This window comes from Gouania willdenowi, chromosome 5 (assembly GCF_900634775.1).
Source record: "Gouania willdenowi chromosome 5, fGouWil2.1, whole genome shotgun sequence".
NCBI lineage: Eukaryota > Metazoa > Chordata > Actinopteri > Blenniiformes > Gobiesocidae > Gouania > Gouania willdenowi.
Window position 1 is genome coordinate 7,212,971 of NC_041048.1, and position 17,877 is coordinate 7,230,847.

The following is a 17,877-nucleotide window of genomic DNA, read 5'->3' on the forward strand; positions in this document are numbered from 1 at the left end:
AAACTCATTAAATAAATGCATGCTTTCCTTCTTTGAGGCCTCAGAGAGGGGAACCCCTGTTTTGTTGAGTCCTAAGGACTATGAAGTAATGTTGTACTCCTTACTTCACTGTTTTTTTTAAAGTTCATACATAAAGTAAAAGAAGAATACATACAATGTGACATAATATTGCTCATAGTTGAGGATTTCTTCACAATAGTTTGCATAACAAGGCTCTGAGTCACATTTTTTTTTGGGGTGGGGGGGGGGGGAGTTATTGTCATGGATACTTTCCTCAGTTTTTCTTCAAGAGAGGGGTTGTCCCTCTTTTCCCTCAAACACATGCTGGGATAAATTCCAAGGAGATCACCACCCATTTTCAAACACGAGTGTGTTGACAGAGACCATGTCTCTTTTCTCCACCCAGAGTTTCCTAAAAAACACCAAGAAGCTCAACATAGAAACAGGCAACCCAAACCTGGCAACATTGCCACAGATAACCATGTCGGAAATAAACTGAATAAATAAATAAATAAAATAAATTGTATCTCAAGGCGGGATTGCTTGTCAAGTGTCCAACAATATAGAGAATTATGGACTATGGACAAGTCAGCATAATTTAAAAACAACTTAAGTACAACTTAATAGAAGTAATTACATGCTAAGAATGATAGAGTCCTGTTATTTCTGTTGTTTCAAATGGGGATTATTTAAAAATAAACTTAATTCATATAGCACTTTAAGTCATCCAACCTTTTAAGTTCTGGAAAATTTTGACTATTAAGTTTAATCAACTTAAAAAAAAATTTGTGGAAATAGATTGCCTAAATTTTTTTGAGTTCTGGCAACTTATTCGAGTTTACAGTGAAGAGACGGGTTACAGTATTATAAAGTGCGTTTACAGTAACTGAAGCTTATGCTGGTTTGAGAGAGGAAAGTGCTCCAACACACTCAAAATAACGAAAAGCCAATAAAATGTGGCCCATAAAAGCTGTACGGTGCTTCCTTCCCTGTTAAGGAATTCAAAGAAAGTGCCCTTATGTGGGTAACTTATTGCATTTTTCCAAGTAACCTCTATTCTGAGCCGCTCCAACGCCTGCTTTGCTTATCTCTTCAAACACGCTGTTCAAGTGAAAGATTAAGAAAACCTCCCCTCTCAAAGAGCCAACCTAAAAGAATGCATCTGCTTCTCCTCTGGTGCCATAAGAAAAAAACATTCTTGCAAAAAGGTCAATATTGACCCAAGTCTGCATAATTCACCTGCGTCCTATTTCATGCTCAGGCAATAATTCAAGAACAGGGAGGACTATGACACATTCATTTTTCTACATTCAGCATGCAGTTAGTGGGGGAACATGTTGTCATGGACAGAGGTTAAAGTTCAGTGAATATAAAAAGTCTACACACCCCTGTTCAAATGCCAGGTTTTTGTGATGTAAAAAAATGACACCAAGATATATAATTTCACAACTTTTTCCACCTTTACTGTAACCTATAACCTGTACAATGCAATGTAAAACAAACTGAAACCTTTCAGGGAGGTTAAGTAAAAATATAAAACATAGAATGAGGTTGCAAGTGTGCACACCCGCTTATATCTGGGGACGGGGCTGTGTTCAGATTTAACCAATTACATTCAAAAGTCATGTTAAATTGGAGTCAGCACACACCTGTCACCATTTAAAGTCGCTCTGATTAACCCCAAATAAAGTTCAGATGTTCTAGGAGCTTTTCCTCACATTTTTGTAGCCACATCTTCCAGCACAAGCCATGGTCCACAGAGAGCTTCCAAAGCATCAGAGGGATCTCATTGTATACAGATATCAGTCAGGTGAAGGGTACAAAAGAATTTCCAAGGAAATAAACATAACATGGAACACAGTGTAGACAGTCATCATCAAGTGGAGAAACTATGGCACAACTGGTCAGGGAGGCTGCCAAGAGGCCGACAGCAACATTGTAGGAGCTGCAGCAATTTCTGTCAACTACAGGCTGTGTAGTACATGTGACAACAATGTCTTCTTCATATGTCTGGGCTATGGGGTAGGGTGGGAAGACGGAAGCCTTATTTTACAAAGAAAAACATCTAAGCCAGGCTTCATTTTGCAAAACCAGATTAGAAGTCTCTCAAACACATGGGGGAAATTGTGTAATGGTCCGATGAAACCAAGGTTGAACTTTTTGGCCATAATTCCAAAAAGTAAATTTGGCGCAAAAACAACACTGCTCATCACCAAAAGAGCACCATACCTACAGTGAAGCATGGTAGTGGCAGCATCATGCTTTGGGGCTGTTTTTCTTCAGCTGGAACTGGGGCCTTAGTCAGGGTGGAGGGAATTCTGAACAGTTCCAAATACCAGGCAGTGTTGGCACAATACCTTCAGACTTCTGTTAGAAAGCTGAAGATGATGAGGAACTTTATCTTTCAACACAATAATGACTCTAAGCACACAGTCACATCAACTAAAGAAAGGCTTCACCAGAATAAGACTGAGGTTTTAGAATGGCCCAGCCAGAGTCCTATTGAACATCTGTGTGGTGATCTGAAGAGGGCTGTGCACAGGAGATGCCCTCGTAATCTGTCAGATTTGGAGCGGTTTTGTAAAGAAGAGTGGGTAAATATTACCTCATCAAGATGTTCCACACTGATAGACCCTTATCTAAAAAGACTGAGTGCTGTAAAAAAAAAAGCCAAAGGTGCTGCAACAAAGTATTAGTTTAAGGGTGATAGTGCAACCAGGTTATCTTAAGTTATTTATTTTTCCACTTTAAATGTTTCAGTTTGTTTTACATTGCATTATACAGGTTAAAAATCACATTAAAGGTGGAAAAAGTTGTGAAATTATATATGATGGTGTCATTTTTTTACATCACAAAAACCTGGCATTTGAACAGGGGTGTGTAGACTTCTTATATCCACTGTAACTGACGTTACTGTAACTGAGTTGTATTTATGGGTACTTGTACTTTTTAAAGTATATTTCTAAATCAGTAATTTTACTTGTACTTAAGTACATTTTAAAAGAAGTAAAGTAATTTGTTATATTTCTACACCCAACTGTTAGAGTAAATTATTATTTTTTTCTTTTAAAATGATCAACGCACATTGTGAAACGACAAATAATGAAATGTCCAGTAAACATGGCTTTTGGTCAATGTACAAAAATAAAAAAAAATAATCTTTTAAATATTTTAAAATGTGATTAAGTAGAAGTAAAATTATGAATTTAGAAAAGTACCAAAAAAAAACAGTTATTTGAGTACTTTTAATTACTTTCACCTCTGGATATAATGTGCATACATTGTAATAGTGGTACTTTATTAGGTGTCACTTTTGAAGATGTCAGAATGTCAATTGCCGTGACAAAAACAGCATAATCATGCATTTTATACAATACATTAAATAATTCAACACACTTTAATAAAATATCCAATTATTACATTGACTCTATTGCTCTTTTGCTTTGGAATGCTTGGGTAAAAACAAGATTTTCCCAGAGTAAACCCAAACAATAGTTTAGGTGTATAAATATTAAATGCAACAAGGGTTAGAAAAGTGGGACTTGGTTAGAAGGCGGTTCCTATCTATCTAGAAAATGAAGTTGCCTCATTTAGTGAGCTATAATAACTCAGTTCAGGTTTATTTATTCAGCACAAATTAAAACAAATCTGTGCAGGTTGGGAGTGAAGCCCATATGGCAGACATAGGCAACTGGCAGCCCGGGGGCCACATGAGCGGCCCCCAAAACAAATCTCCAAAAATTGTATTTCAAGAAGTTGGAAGGAATTTAAAGCCCAACGTAATACACAAAATAACGACAGACACAACAACCACTTAAAACAAACAAAATGACTACAACAAAAACAACCACACATTACAGAATAGCTCCAAAGACACACAAACTGTCAACACAATTACACAAAATGACAGGAAAATACAGAAAACAACAACTAAAGTACAGAAAAAACACACAAATCGACAAATGCAGAAAATGACAGACAAATACACAAAATTGCAACAAAAATGCACAAATGACTAAAACCACAGACAAGGTTTTATTTAGTAAATTTTCCTTTGACTGCTTTTTGAAGGCAGTAGAAGAAGACATTGGCCTGAAAGATGGTGTAAATCATTCCAAAGCTTAGGGCCTCTGAGGGTGATGTTAAATTGGTGTCAAGTTGGTATATGTGAATGTCTGAGGTAGAGATAAAGAGGTTATGGATGGTGTCTGGAAGATATTGTTTCCTATATGAACTTATGATAGACTGAGCTTGGTTGAGACAGTGAAAACTTTTTTTTTTTAGTGAAAAAAAAATAGTGAAAACTTCTAACATTGTAAGTCTTTAACATATACTTTTATAACAACACTTGAGAAAGTGTGTTATTCCTGTATTTAATGATTAGATTTGTTAAAAACACATTTGTGTTTCATAAATGTGTTTTTAACAAATCTAATCATTAAATCATTTGGTCAATGTCATTTTAAATGTATTATTATTATTATTATTATTATTATTATTATTTTTTGAACCAATGCTAAACTGTAAATGATAGGGATATTGATTTTTATAGGAATTTTAAACTCAACATTTCCTCATTTTTTGTGTTTGTTGCCATTACAATTGCACTAAACTCATAAAATGGCAGATGTTAAGTGAAACCTTTAGATTGTTTAAAAAATAATTTCATTAACAGAACAAATGGCAAAGTTTTACGAAAAAAAAATCAGTCACTTACTGATGAGTTGAGCTTTGAATTCAGGTCATTTTGCTAACTTTAGTCAAAGCTGTGTAAATAATGTCCCCTGACAATCAAATAAACTAGAAATGATTTGGTTCTCATCGTATAATAATCGATCATCATGCAAACCGGTGACCAAATCAAACCAAACACCTGTTTTGAATTCCTTTGATTGATTTTCCCGGAAGCTGTTGTTGAAAATTGTTGCTCTCAGGCGCCTCACAGTGGACATTTAGTGACACGACAGATTTTATACTCTTTATTATTCAATAACTTTTCAATAAAGAAAATAAAAAATAAATATTTTAAATCAAAGAAAAAAAAAAATAAAAAAAAAATATATATATATGAGACCCATATAATTGCATTTGAACGCTTTTTTATTTGATTGAATTTTTTTTTTTTTCTTTTTTTTTTTTTTTTTTTTTATTGAGGTAAACCTTTTTTTTGATTGAAAATGTTTTTTTTTTTTTTTTTTTTTTTATTATTGAACTTATGTTTTTTGTATTTGGCCCAGTACATTTGTGTGCCACAAAAAATGCATTTGAACACTTTTTTCTTAGTTAAGGTGAAAAATGCATTAAAGTTTACATTAATGCATTTATGTGGGTCTCAAATATATATATATATATATATATATATATATATATACATATATATATGTTAAATTGAACATGTTTTTTCTTTGATTTAAAATATTAAATTTTGATTGAAGTTTTTTTTTCATTGAATAATAAAGACACATCTACCTCAATAAAATAAGCACTATTGCTAAAAAATAAAGGGTTAAAAACTTGAAGTGTTTCCATCAAATGAATACTTTTTACCCTTATCAATACAAGCTTTGGAAACACTTAAACATTGCGTTACATACACAGGAGATAAATAACATAGGCTACATTTGGGCTCAAAAGTGAGCTTTTCCTGACAGAATTTGTGAATTGTGAACATTTGAAGCGAGAGTAAGCTGACGAATCAATTTCAATTTGAGATTCAGATTAATCTTAACAGATCTACTATATTTATACAAATCAAATAAATGGGTCAATATTTTTACAATTTTGCAATATGCAAACATATTGAGAACAACTATATATTCTCTGATTCACATCCCTCACAGAGAAGGAATTTAAAGCAGGATTTGTAATATATTCAATACATTTACTTGGTCTTTGCTCAGATTTAGTTTTTTTATTGCAGGAAAAGCTTTTTACAACACCTATTTTTGAACAGAATGGACATTTATGACAGATCATTTGCATGTATAGGACTCCTGTGAGGTTTCTTGTGTAATTAGAAACGTTCAGAGCACTCGAGTATAAAAATAAGTTTGCTGTCATGACAACAGAAAACCTGGCACAGAAACAGCAGATTGATTTGCAGCTTTATATCATCATGTATTATTTGAACCAAACACACGACTTTGGAACAATATTAACTTGTGATGGCAGCATGTCGTATAGGCCCGGGGGGGGGGTAATCTGGCCCTTTAGACCATCCAATTTGGCCAGGAAAAGGTTAAAAAGACAGGAAAAACCTCAATTATTGCATAAATACTCTTCTACACACACAAATTAAAGGAAACTCCACAATATTTAGAGGAACACAATTTTCCAATGCTTTTATCACATGGCTGCAATCATTTTAACTCTTAAGCTCCAGCCACTTATCACCGAAAATCACATGGCCACAACAAATAACGTTTTTCTAAGCTTCTACATGACCTGCATGGCTAATTTTTGTTCAAACTAAAGTAGGACCCTTTAGTGGTTACAGGTGGTGTGAAATTTTGGAAATATATGCTACTGAGTGACAATAAATCATGTTTTAAATACAGAAATTTGTAGTCTGTTGAGATTTACATCTGAGATTAAACCAATTCTCAGTAGGGAAGGCTATAAAAGCAGAAATTATTGAACTAATGAATGGACAACTGCAGCAAGTTTGGTGATAATAATAAACAATAGGCCAAAGATACTCATGTTTTTGTACAAAAAAAACTCAGGCTGAAGCCCGTGTGTTAAAGTTTTCCACAAGTTTATTACTGTAATATGTCAGTCAAATTGATTCCAGATATTGTTAGTCTTATTTTTGACCACTAGTTGTGACAGTTTGGCTAGAAATAAACACATATCCATTTTTATTCAGGTTTGTGCCATGCCATTCGTAACGCTATTTCTGGTTCCACTCTTTGATGCTGTTACGAATGGGTGTTGTTCAGCAATGCTTTGCCCAATCATGTTTGTAAAGTTGAGAGCCTGTAGAAATGGATATCAAACACTATGGGACCGTTCTGAATGTGGGTTGGCTACAGTTTTAGCTGAGTTTCTTAGGATTGCGGAGAGATATAGAATGTGTGATTTCATTCATCAGACCCAGGAGTGTTAGAGAAACTGGAGAAGCCCCCACGGGCGGGTCCATTGGGGCTGAAGAGGTTTACCTCAAATTGTTCAGAGAACTCAATTTTACTGAAATTATTTCAGATTATTTCCCTAAATTAAATAAAGATTAGTCATAAAATCAATGAAATTTAAAAGAGAAAATCCTGCAGGGACTGGTATCTGTCACTTATTGCCTGAATATTGTCTGTGGCTTACATACTTTATGTATAATTTATATGTTGTGTAAAGCGCAAACTTGGAAACATTAATGTTGAAATTGCTCATTTTCCAGCCTAAAATCTGGGGCCCACTTTCGATAAAACTGCTTTGTATTTGGCCCCTGATCTAAAATAAGTTTGACACCCCTCGGCTAAAAAAGCACAAAACCTGATTTTCACATCACATTTAACAGTATATACTGTGTCGTAGAAAGAAATTCCAGGAAACATTTTCAGCAAAATTTATTTTTCAGTGCATGAATGAAATACCATGTCAGGGTCATAGCTTCACCTCTTATGTATTTTTTTTTTTTTTTTTAATTATTTCTCTCACTTTTATTTTTATTCATTTTTTTTTTTTTTGCATTTTTACATAGAAAAATAATGGACTGATTTATTATACCTCTGTTTTTTTTTGTTTTTAGTTTTTTTTTTTTTTGGTTTTTTCCATCCCCAAAAAGCACTCACTAGGTATTTATAAAGGTGCTGTACAATGTACAAACATTTACATCTACTGCTCCTACAGAATGTAAAAGATAACCACAAGGATTGAGTTTTCTCATGAAAGCAATGAAAGGCCACAACATGATGCAGAGAAAAGATAAAAAAAATTAAAATTAAAATTAAAAAATGGGCAAAAAGCATGAAATACTAGAGCAGTGCAGGGGATTACCACAAAAAAATGGGTATTTTGTTGATTGTGAACCAGAGTGAACTGTTTGTATAACAATCTCAGGTTTGGAGTCATTAAATCATCCAAACAAACTATTGCACGAAATCGCACCACTATCGGCATCTTTCCCCACCTTGGCACCGCTTTGCTACAATGCTGTGTTCCCTGAGCTAATCTAAACCATACCAATAAATCTAAAGCCGATTTTAAAGCAGAAATAATATATATCTTTTAACATCTCTATCGCCATAAGCTGTAAATGTCTTAGGGAAGTGAATTGTATGTAAGAACCTTAAGGGTCCGTGTATACTTTGGTCATTTCATTTTCCGTTCTGAAAAGAAAATTGAAAAACAAAATAAAGGAGTAAACAAACATTTAAAAATTATTTGATTTTCAATTTTTGTTTCTAAAAACCAAAAAAAAAAAAACTACCTGTTTTCATTATGGTGAGACCGGAAGTTGTTCTTTTTAAAATAAGAGCACATATGAGGACGCTGCTGTTCTTCTGGCCCCAAACTATATGAATTATTTGCATATTTTCCCTGCTGTTTAAATTGTCTATAGAAGCGTACTCCAAAGTAATTTCTGAAATGGCAAAACAAGACTTGTCATCTGCAGAAATCGCTGCAAATATATTGCACCATAGTGGGAAAATATAGAGGTAATTCATATATTTTGGTGGCAGAAAAACACCAGCATCCTCATATACGTGCTCTTATTTTGAAAAGAACAACTTCCGGTCCCACCATATTTTTTTTATGTCCTCTGGTATTTCAGTTTTTTGGGTTTTAGAAACAAAAATTGAAAATCAACTGATTTTTAAATGTTTGTTTATATTTTCTTGACCCTGATGAAAAAATATGCCTTGAATTTTAATTTGGAAATGAAAATCAAATCACCAATTTGTTTTTTGTTTTTCGATTTCCTTTTGTGAACGGAAAATTCAATGACCAAAACATACACTGACCCTTAAGCAGCATGTTCAACATCTCACTAAGCAGGTACATCACTCTACTGTCCTTCAACCACCCTGGCAAACAATCACACAGCAGGTCTGACAAATATATATATATATAATTATATACAATTAAATTACTTTGTTTTCCTTTTTTTTTTTTTAGTTGCGAGGCAATAGTTAAAACAACAGAGGGCATCACTCACAACTTGCACAACTTTCTCCATAACGGCCTTTAACAGCACACCCTTAGGAATAAAAAATAAAATTGCTTTATCAAAAGACTAGTAATAATAAGAAGAAATGCATTAGTACCAAGTCGATATTACAACTTAAATACAACTCATGGTCATTTTGCTACGAGGGCAGATGCAGTGCAATGGAGTTTCAATAGATAGAATCTGTAAAACATCACACATTCAAATATATATTTATAACATAATTTCACATTGAGACACGTTTTTGAGCGATTGCAAACATCGGGTACAGCAGTTTGCACGTCACATGTAAAGAGTTCATGAACTACAAAGATTAATGGCAAATTCCTACCACCAAATGCACGCTGGAAATGAGGTGTGAGCTCTGAGAACATGAGACAAATGTTTCAGGTCTATATCAAAATGTGGAATGGCTTGATACAGCTACATATACACATATCCATTGTTTGACCTAAAAAAAAAACCCTACTGGTTAGGTTATAATACACATGGTAAACAGGATCTCAAACCACAAGTTTCCGGTCTTTTTTTAGTTTTGTGACTTTCAACCTCAGATCGTTCTGAAGTACCCGAAGCAGGTGGGGTGGACTGGCCATCTGGCATACCGGGCATCATTCGCTACGTTTTTTTGTTTCTTTTTTAGATGAGCGAGTGGAGGCAGACATGGTAACAGGTGGCCAAAAATGGTCCAAAAGTGGCAAAAACGTGACAAGAAAAGAGTGAAAAGTGACTAAAATGGGCCAAAAGCAGTCAAGAGTGGGCAAAAAATGGGCAAAATAAAGAGGAACCAGGTGGTATGTAATAAAAAAGGGTAGCTATAATGGGAAAAATGTGGCAAACATTAGTGAAAAAGGGCAAAAATGTGGAACAAATTGAGGAGAAATGTGTGTGTGTGTGTGTGTGTGTTGGGGATGGTATTCTTTGGGAAAAAGGTAGCTTATTTGGATGAAAAGTGGCCTAAAATGATAAGTGTTGAAAAGAACTTGCAAAAATTGACAAAAAGGAAAAAAGGGATATTTTTTTGGCAAAAGGTAGTTAAAATCTGAAAAAATAACTTTTTGAAAAGTGACTAAAATGGGCCACAAGAGGTCAAGAGTGGCCCAAAAATGGGCAAATAAAGAGGAATCAAGTGGTACGTAATGAAAAGGGGTAGCTATAACGGGAAACGTGGAATGAAGAGAGGCAAAATGTAGGGAAAAAACCCCAAGTGGTATTCATTGGGCAACAGTTAGCTTATTTGGATGAAAAGTGGGCAAAAAAATTTAAAGAAAGAACACAATTTTGATAAAAGTGTTGGAAAGAAATGCAAAAATTAACAAAATATAGAAAAAAATTGATATTTATTGGCAAAAGGTGGTTAAAGTCTGAAAAAAGCGGAAAAATTGGGTAAATGAAGTTGCAAAATGGCCAAAGGAAATCGATAGACAGGGGTTAAAAAGGTTTTCCCTTTTTAAGGTTTTCTAATAAATAAAGTTAAGACATAAAGAGCCACATGTTGAGTATCACTGACTTAATAACGTTGGTAATGTAGTGGGCTGGTCTGGACACTGGTCCTAGTCCACCCCTGACCCAAAGTGAACTTTTGCTGCATTGTATAAAAAAACTGGTGTTGAGAACGTGACGAGATGTCCTCAGTGAAAGCGTGCAGGAAAACAAACAGCAGTGCATGCAGTTGAACCAACCGTTGAGGAGAACAAAAGGATTTCTAGATTTGGCTGAAGGACTAAAAATCCAACCCAAGATTGGAGTGGAACAGATAAGTTCTAGACGTTCTCTTTGCATATGGGTCATCATTGCATTGTGATGGGTGAAATGTTGTTGGTGTTGTTGGTGGTGGTCACTGCTCCACAGGAGGCCCTTCTGGATTGGCACGTATTCATAAATATCTGTCAAACAAGTCTGGTCCCCCAGCGCACATGGAGAGGTCCCACATCAGAAGATGCTGAAGCAGCAGAGAAGGCAGAGGGGAGCTGCTACACACAGGCTAATAAAGATCATCATAAAGCGTAGCCATGACGACACACTTCTCTGTTTCATGGAGGAAGAAACCCCCACTAAAGACATGGTTCTATATTGAATGGCACAACTGGAGTCCTGGTGGTTTTAATATGTTATAAATAACACAGGGTTGGGGTCAAATTTAATTGTAATCACATAAAGATAATTAATTACAATTTAGGTGTAATTATGACTGTAATAAAATTAATAAAAAAAAAATCTGTAATAATCGTAATTAAATTGGAATTGAATTTAGATAATTGACTTTGTAATTGTGAAAATTCTATAAAAAAAATGTCAATTATAATTAAACACAAAACTAGGGAACCATGTCAAGGTTCTATGGAGAGTTCTACACATACTGTATGTAGTTAACAATTATTAAAATATGTTTCATATCATGCTTTCAATGTAACTGAACTTTAGTAATTAGTAACATCATTGCAATTGACTTTTGGAGGAAAAAAACAATTGCAATTTAATTGTAATTGGAAAAAATGCTGGTCACTGTAATCGTCATCGAAATGTCTTTGAACGTGGGTAATTGAAGATGTAATTGTAACAGAAAAATCAAATTGTAATCATATAGTTGATTATTCATTACAATTATGGTGTAATAATAATTGTAATTATAAATAAATCTGTTGCTATCATAATCGTAATTGTGAAAATTTGATAAAAATTGTCAATTATAATTTGAGGCAAAACAGACGATTATTAAAATATGTATCATATCAAGCTTTCCCACATTATACCATTTAAAAAAAATTGAATGGGCTCAGATGCCCACATCAAATATATTGAAACCTATATTTTCATTGATTATTTAATTCAGGCTCAGTAAATGTGATTAAATGTAATTGAACTTTAGTAATTGAGAATGTAAGTATAATTGACTTTCTGAGGATAAAAAATATTTGTAATTTAATTGTAATTGGGAAAAAATGCTGGTCACCGTAATCGTAATTGAATTGTAAGTGAAAAATGTAATTGACCCCAACCCTGGCTATAACACAGGGTTGCGGAGGACCTCCTCCTGGGTAAGGATTCTGGCAGAGCAGGGCACTTTCCAAGGACCAGGACTAATGGCTCCCTCAGGGCTCCGTGGGGACCCTGATATATTGTTCACAGAGGCTACATTGTCTTTATCATTTCTGGGATTGTGAAAGGTGTTTCTTCGTCCCGTCGCTCCTATCGGGGAACCTGCAGAACTTGTAGAACTTTGAACAGATGGCAACAAATCTCCTTTCCTCATAGCTCGTTTGCTTGAAGTGTCTTTTTCCGCATTCTTGGCCTTTCCGTTGACATTTCGTGACCCTAAGTCTTTACCCAGGCCTTTCTCAGTCCCTCGCACTCTGTTGGCTTGTGTCCCATGGCTGTGAGACTCTCCCGTCACCAAACTTTTCCTTTCTCCCCTCCCTTGCGTTTCCTTTCCCTGGCTATATTGTCGAACTTCAGCGTTCTTTACCTCACCGTTTTTCTCTTTATGACTCGCGCTCTGTCTGTGGGGCGGGCTCTGTAATCTCCGTTGAGGGCCTTGCTGATGCTCTGTGCGCTGTAGGTTTGGCATTGTTCTCTGCCCAGTTTGAGGTGGCTTCTCGAGGCTTTCGGTTTGTGTGTTTTTCGGAGCTTGAGTAATCCTAATCCTGCTTGGATTGGCTTTCTGGGCCTGGCTCTCAGTCTTTTTGGAACCAGGGTGTTGCTCTGCTTTCGTAAACGTCTCTCCATTTTTCTTTGGGCTGGTTCTCTCCCTGGGATGTTTGACAGCCCTGGTCCTCTTACAGAACTTTACATGCTCCAGGGAGACAGGAGGGATTTGTTCCGTCTTTATGTCCATCCATTCACTCCCCTCCTTCACCGAGGTCAAAACCCTTCTGTGGATTGGGTGATGGCCCGTTGGAGATAAGGTGCCCCAGTTGTAAGAATGCTTCAGGTGAGAGGAAACAAAGTTGGAAGCCCTGGGAGAATATGGAGAGGACAGAGGTGATGACGATGTGGAGGAGAAAGTCATTTCTCCATGGAATCTTGCGGGTGAAATCGGTTGCTGTTCATGTTGATCTGTAAAAGAAAAGAACCCATCTTACAGAGTCAAACAATCAATGAAACTGACTAGAAATGCTGTACAGCAGTGGTTCTCAAGTACCTCCTTTCTCTTATTTTTATAGAACACAATGATGGAATGAACAAGTGATAACACACATTTTAAAGACTAATTTTGTAAATAAGTGGAAAGAAACAGTATTTAGTGCAGGGGTTCCCAACCTTTTGACCCCACGGGCGACTGTGGCTTAGTGGTAGAGTGGGTCGTCCAATAACTGAAGGGTTAGGGGTTCAAATCCCGCTCTATCTGAGTCATTGTCTTTGGGCAAGGCACTTTACCCACATTGCCCTCGTATGAATGGGTAGCAATTGTGCATGAATGTTGGTTGTGGTCAGAGGCGCGAAATGGAAGCCACGCTTCGATCAGTCTGCCCCAGGGCAGCTGTGGCTACATTGTAGCTTACCACCACATGTATGACTGATGTGAGTGACTGGCGTTAATGAATACTGGTTTCTGTGCTCGCTAGGAATCTTCTTGAAAAAAGCGCTAGATAAATCTAAGCCATTATTACTTATTATTATTTCTGGTGACCCCAAAGAATTAGTTTTTGATCATGTTTGATCTCAGATTTACAATTTCAGTTGAACTAGATTTATATTAGGGCTGGGCGATATATCGAATATACTCGATATATCGCAGCTTGTAGTCTGTGCGGTGTTGAAAATGACCATACCGTTAAACTCGCGGACTTTTTTTTGAATGTTTTAATGTAGACATATAGAATCATCATACTGGTGTGATTTTGTGCATCAAAGTGTTAATTCAAGGGTAATGCAAAATATCGAGATATATATCGTGTATCGTGACATGGCCTAAAAATATTGCGGTATTTATAAAAGGCCATATCGCCCAGCCCTAATTTATATTTCACAAAGGGAAAATATAGAAACACAGCTGATTAAGATTGTGTGTTGTTTTGATAAAAAAAAAAAAGAATAATAATTAAAAAAATCTATTTAAATTTGTCAGAATTTTCATGCGACCCCATTTTAACTCCAGGCGTCCCTACAGGGGGTCAGGACCACAAGGTTGGCTCCTGAATAGATTTAGTTCTATAGTTTTTATCATTCCCGGTCATCTCACGCCTGGGGTGGGACCAACACTGACAGTGATGTTAAATTTCCACCCTCTCTCTCTCTCTCTCTCTCTCTCTCTCTCTATTAAGTACCCCTTGTAGTGCCATCGCATACCCCCATTTGAGAACCCGTGCTGTACAGTATGGCACATGGAATAGCAATGATATTAGTGTAGAAGGTAAAGAGTTACCAAGGTTAAAGAGAAGTGGCCAGTAGAAGCAGTGAGCAGTGTTAGTGTTGGTGCTCAGTGTAGTAACACAGAGAAGAAGAAGCTGTACTACCTGCAGCAGAGAGCAAGAAAGAAAAAGTTAGAGATATAAGGAAGAAATCACAAAAGCCCCAAAGCCCAATGAAGAAGAAGAATAATTAAAAAAATTACCAATAAGAACAATAATGAACATTAATAAATAATAATAATAATAATAATAATAATAATAACAAGTTTAGTCGAGGATGACAAGGTTGCAATGCCAAAAATCAATTATTGAGGATTATTAGAGAATGTGTGTACACTGAAGACACTAATGGCTTTTTTTTTCATGCATATGATATATAGGTTATGATAATGTCATTATTATATTTACAGTTGGTTACACTAGTGCAGAGCAATCCTCAAGGTCTGCAGTCCTGCATGTTTTCCCATTTCGGACCATTTTTTTCTACAGTTCCCTTAACTTACACAGTCAGGCCTCAATTATTATTATTATTATTATTATTTCATGTTACCATGACCATAACCTATTTAAATCAGTAATGAAAAATAAATGATCAATATTAAATATATTAACATGCTTGTGATTTTAAAATCCTTAAAGAAAGATCAAAATTGATAATCGAATGTGGAAATGAAGCAGAAACTTTTGACAGCTAATGTGTGTTATTGCCAGTGTAAAAGAGGGTTGTGCTTTCTTTAATGGTTGTATACTTGTACTTACTGGTATCTTGAGTCAGAGTAGCCACAGGCCTCAGCAGCAGCACCACTTTGCTCCCTCCAGCCTGGATCAGTTCAATAGCACGTGTGTGGGAAATGCCACGAGCCGGCTCACCGTTAATCTCCACTATCTCATCTCCAACCTGTCAATGATGCCCAGAATGCAATTACCTAACGGCACAGCAGGCTCATGTACTGCGAGCTCACTCTGCCGTGCAATCACACACACACACACACACACACACACACACACACACTTTACACACAGGGTTTGAGCTCACACATGCAGTGTCTATAAAAAGCCCAGTGATGGCCTATGGGGTGCTTTGATTATTTGATTATTAGACAAAAATATCTGAGGATAAACCTTGTAAACACGTTGGCCTGTCATGTCTGGGTTTGACTTTGCCAATCCACCCTTAGATATACTGTATAAGCAAAGTCATGCTCAGAGATCACATTCAGGAAAGATTCATCCCATCTGATTTTTCCATGTCTTTGCTTAAAGACTCTCTAGACAATTAGATTAAAACGTATAAGGGTCAAATACTGCAGAGGTTTCCAGATGTGGGGAGGATACGGTACTCTTTAATGATGCTAAGGATGGACAGAATCCTGCTGATGTAAAAACTGACCAACACACAGACAGAAGCTCAAAAATAATAAATCTCTGAAGACCAATCTCACATACAGCAGGGGTTCTCAACCTTGGGCTCAGGACCCCATTTTGGGTCACGAGACACTGGGAAGGGGTCACCAGATGCCTTCAAGAAACTAAGAATATCTGTTTTTTAACAATTTGAGCCCATTTTGGCTAATTTTTCTGCAACTCCAATAAACTTGCTCTATTTTAACCTGTTTTTATCACTTTTTCTTGCCATATTTTTTTTTTTGCTACTTTTAATGCATTTTTGCCACATCACTCACATTTCTGCCACTTCTCCATCAAATTTCAATGCCTTTTCTGCACATTTTTTTCTTTTCACTTTTAAGACATTTTTGGCACTTATAAACCCTTTCCCTTTCAATATGTTGACCCATTATTGTCACTTTTAACCGGTTTTCACCATATTTCATGCTTATTTTTTTTTTTTTGCTTTTTGATGAAAAACTTCAAAAGCAAACTGCCTTCTTAATGAATGCATCAACATTTCATTACATCCCCATATACCTTTAATGAGCAAGTCTTATTCTTCATACTCTCCAAATGTATTCTCCATAATTTCAATGCAATGCATCCATCCATCCATCCATCCATCCATCCATCCAATAATCATTTACATATCTCATACCTCACTCATAGGTTTATTTGATATTGTAAGAATATTTAGTAATTCATTTTGTTTTTGTTTTTTTTAATATATTTATTTTTTGTATATTGTTAAATTGATTTTGTGTGTTCCTTTCTGCATAGGGTGAAAATATGTATTTCCTTATTTGTTTTACCTCTTCACTGCTACAACGAGATAATTTTGTAATGTAATACAAACCAGGATCACCATTTTCAGGACATTCGAAAGATATAATAGAGATATAATAATAAGATATATAAAACAAGGTCCTTGACCTTTAAAGAAAGATGGCTGCAGTTACCAACCAGACACTGGCTCACTGTGCACCCTCACAATAACTTTGTGCAATTTGCATTGAAAATGTAATGACATATGTAAAGAACAATTAATATGCATTGGAGTCACTGTTTTTGCCACTTGCGTCGATGTCAAACCAGCATTACCTCTGAAAATGATAAAAAGCCTCACCCACCTTGTTTGGTGACTAACCGCAGACTAGTATATGACACTGTAATGCTGGACATGTTTCTCACTGTGCTGACTCTGTGCTTTTAAAGTAGTGTCCTCTATGATGTTACAGCTTACGTGGATCCTCCCATCCAGCTGAGCCGGTCCGTCCTCAGCTAGCCTCAGGATATACAAGCCCATGTTGTACTCTGTTCCCCCTCGCAGGCTAAAGCCAAAGCCCCGTGGACTTCTCTCCAACTCCACTGTCAGACAGCCCTGCACGACACGAGCATGAAGACGACCCTCAGTAAGAGTGTGATTGCGAAACGTAATTCTACAAATTCTACGCATTAGTCATTCCATGTCATTTCAACAAACGGCCCATGCACTTTGGTCTCACACATTTTTAACAATTGTTCTGGGATTAATAAATAGGGAGACTGTAAATTTTTAGTTCGATAGGATAAATACTTTTTGAAATATGGCAAATTAAGTGACAGACATATGCATAGATTTTTTGCACGTCTTTATTTTTCTTCCATTTTAAGCTTCCAATAGCTCACGTCCACCAGCTAGATGTATAGCAGATCTTTTTGTATACTATGGAAGAGTAAGTGGAGCTGTGTTACTGAACCAACTTTCACTTTCCTATGTGATGTAGTTCCTGAGATATTGGAATGTGAAAATGGAAGAAAAATAAGGACGCGCAAAAATCAACACATACTCCCTACACTAAATTGGCCATATCTCAAAAAGTGTTCATCCGATCAAACTAAAAAATGACTGTGCTTATTGAATAATCACTGAACAACTGGTAAAAAAAAAAAATCAGAATTTGTTTGAGACCAAAGTGTGTGCGTGGGATG

General features: G+C 35.9%; 1 protein-coding gene across 5 annotated transcripts in view; it reads right to left on the bottom strand.

The window, feature by feature from the left end:
* Positions 1-10,182: 10,182 nt before the first annotated feature.
* Positions 10,183-17,877, bottom strand: part of magi3b (membrane associated guanylate kinase, WW and PDZ domain containing 3b) — a 212,986-nt gene continuing 205,291 nt past the window's right edge. For 2 of the 5 annotated variants that reach the window (XM_028446430.1, XM_028446428.1), the window contains exons 19-22: positions 17,150-17,287; positions 15,277-15,415; positions 12,187-13,222; positions 10,183-11,297 (exon numbers count right to left, since the gene is read on the bottom strand). In XM_028446430.1, the coding sequence (XP_028302231.1) occupies positions 11,270-11,297; positions 12,187-13,222; positions 15,277-15,415; positions 17,150-17,287 (1,341 nt within the window). In that variant the 3' untranslated portion in view covers positions 10,183-11,269. Of the gene's footprint in view, positions 11,298-12,064; positions 13,223-14,531; positions 14,623-15,276; positions 15,416-17,149; positions 17,288-17,877 lie in introns of those variants that run through there. The other 3 variants (XM_028446431.1, XM_028446432.1, XM_028446429.1) reach the window with 2 other exon arrangements.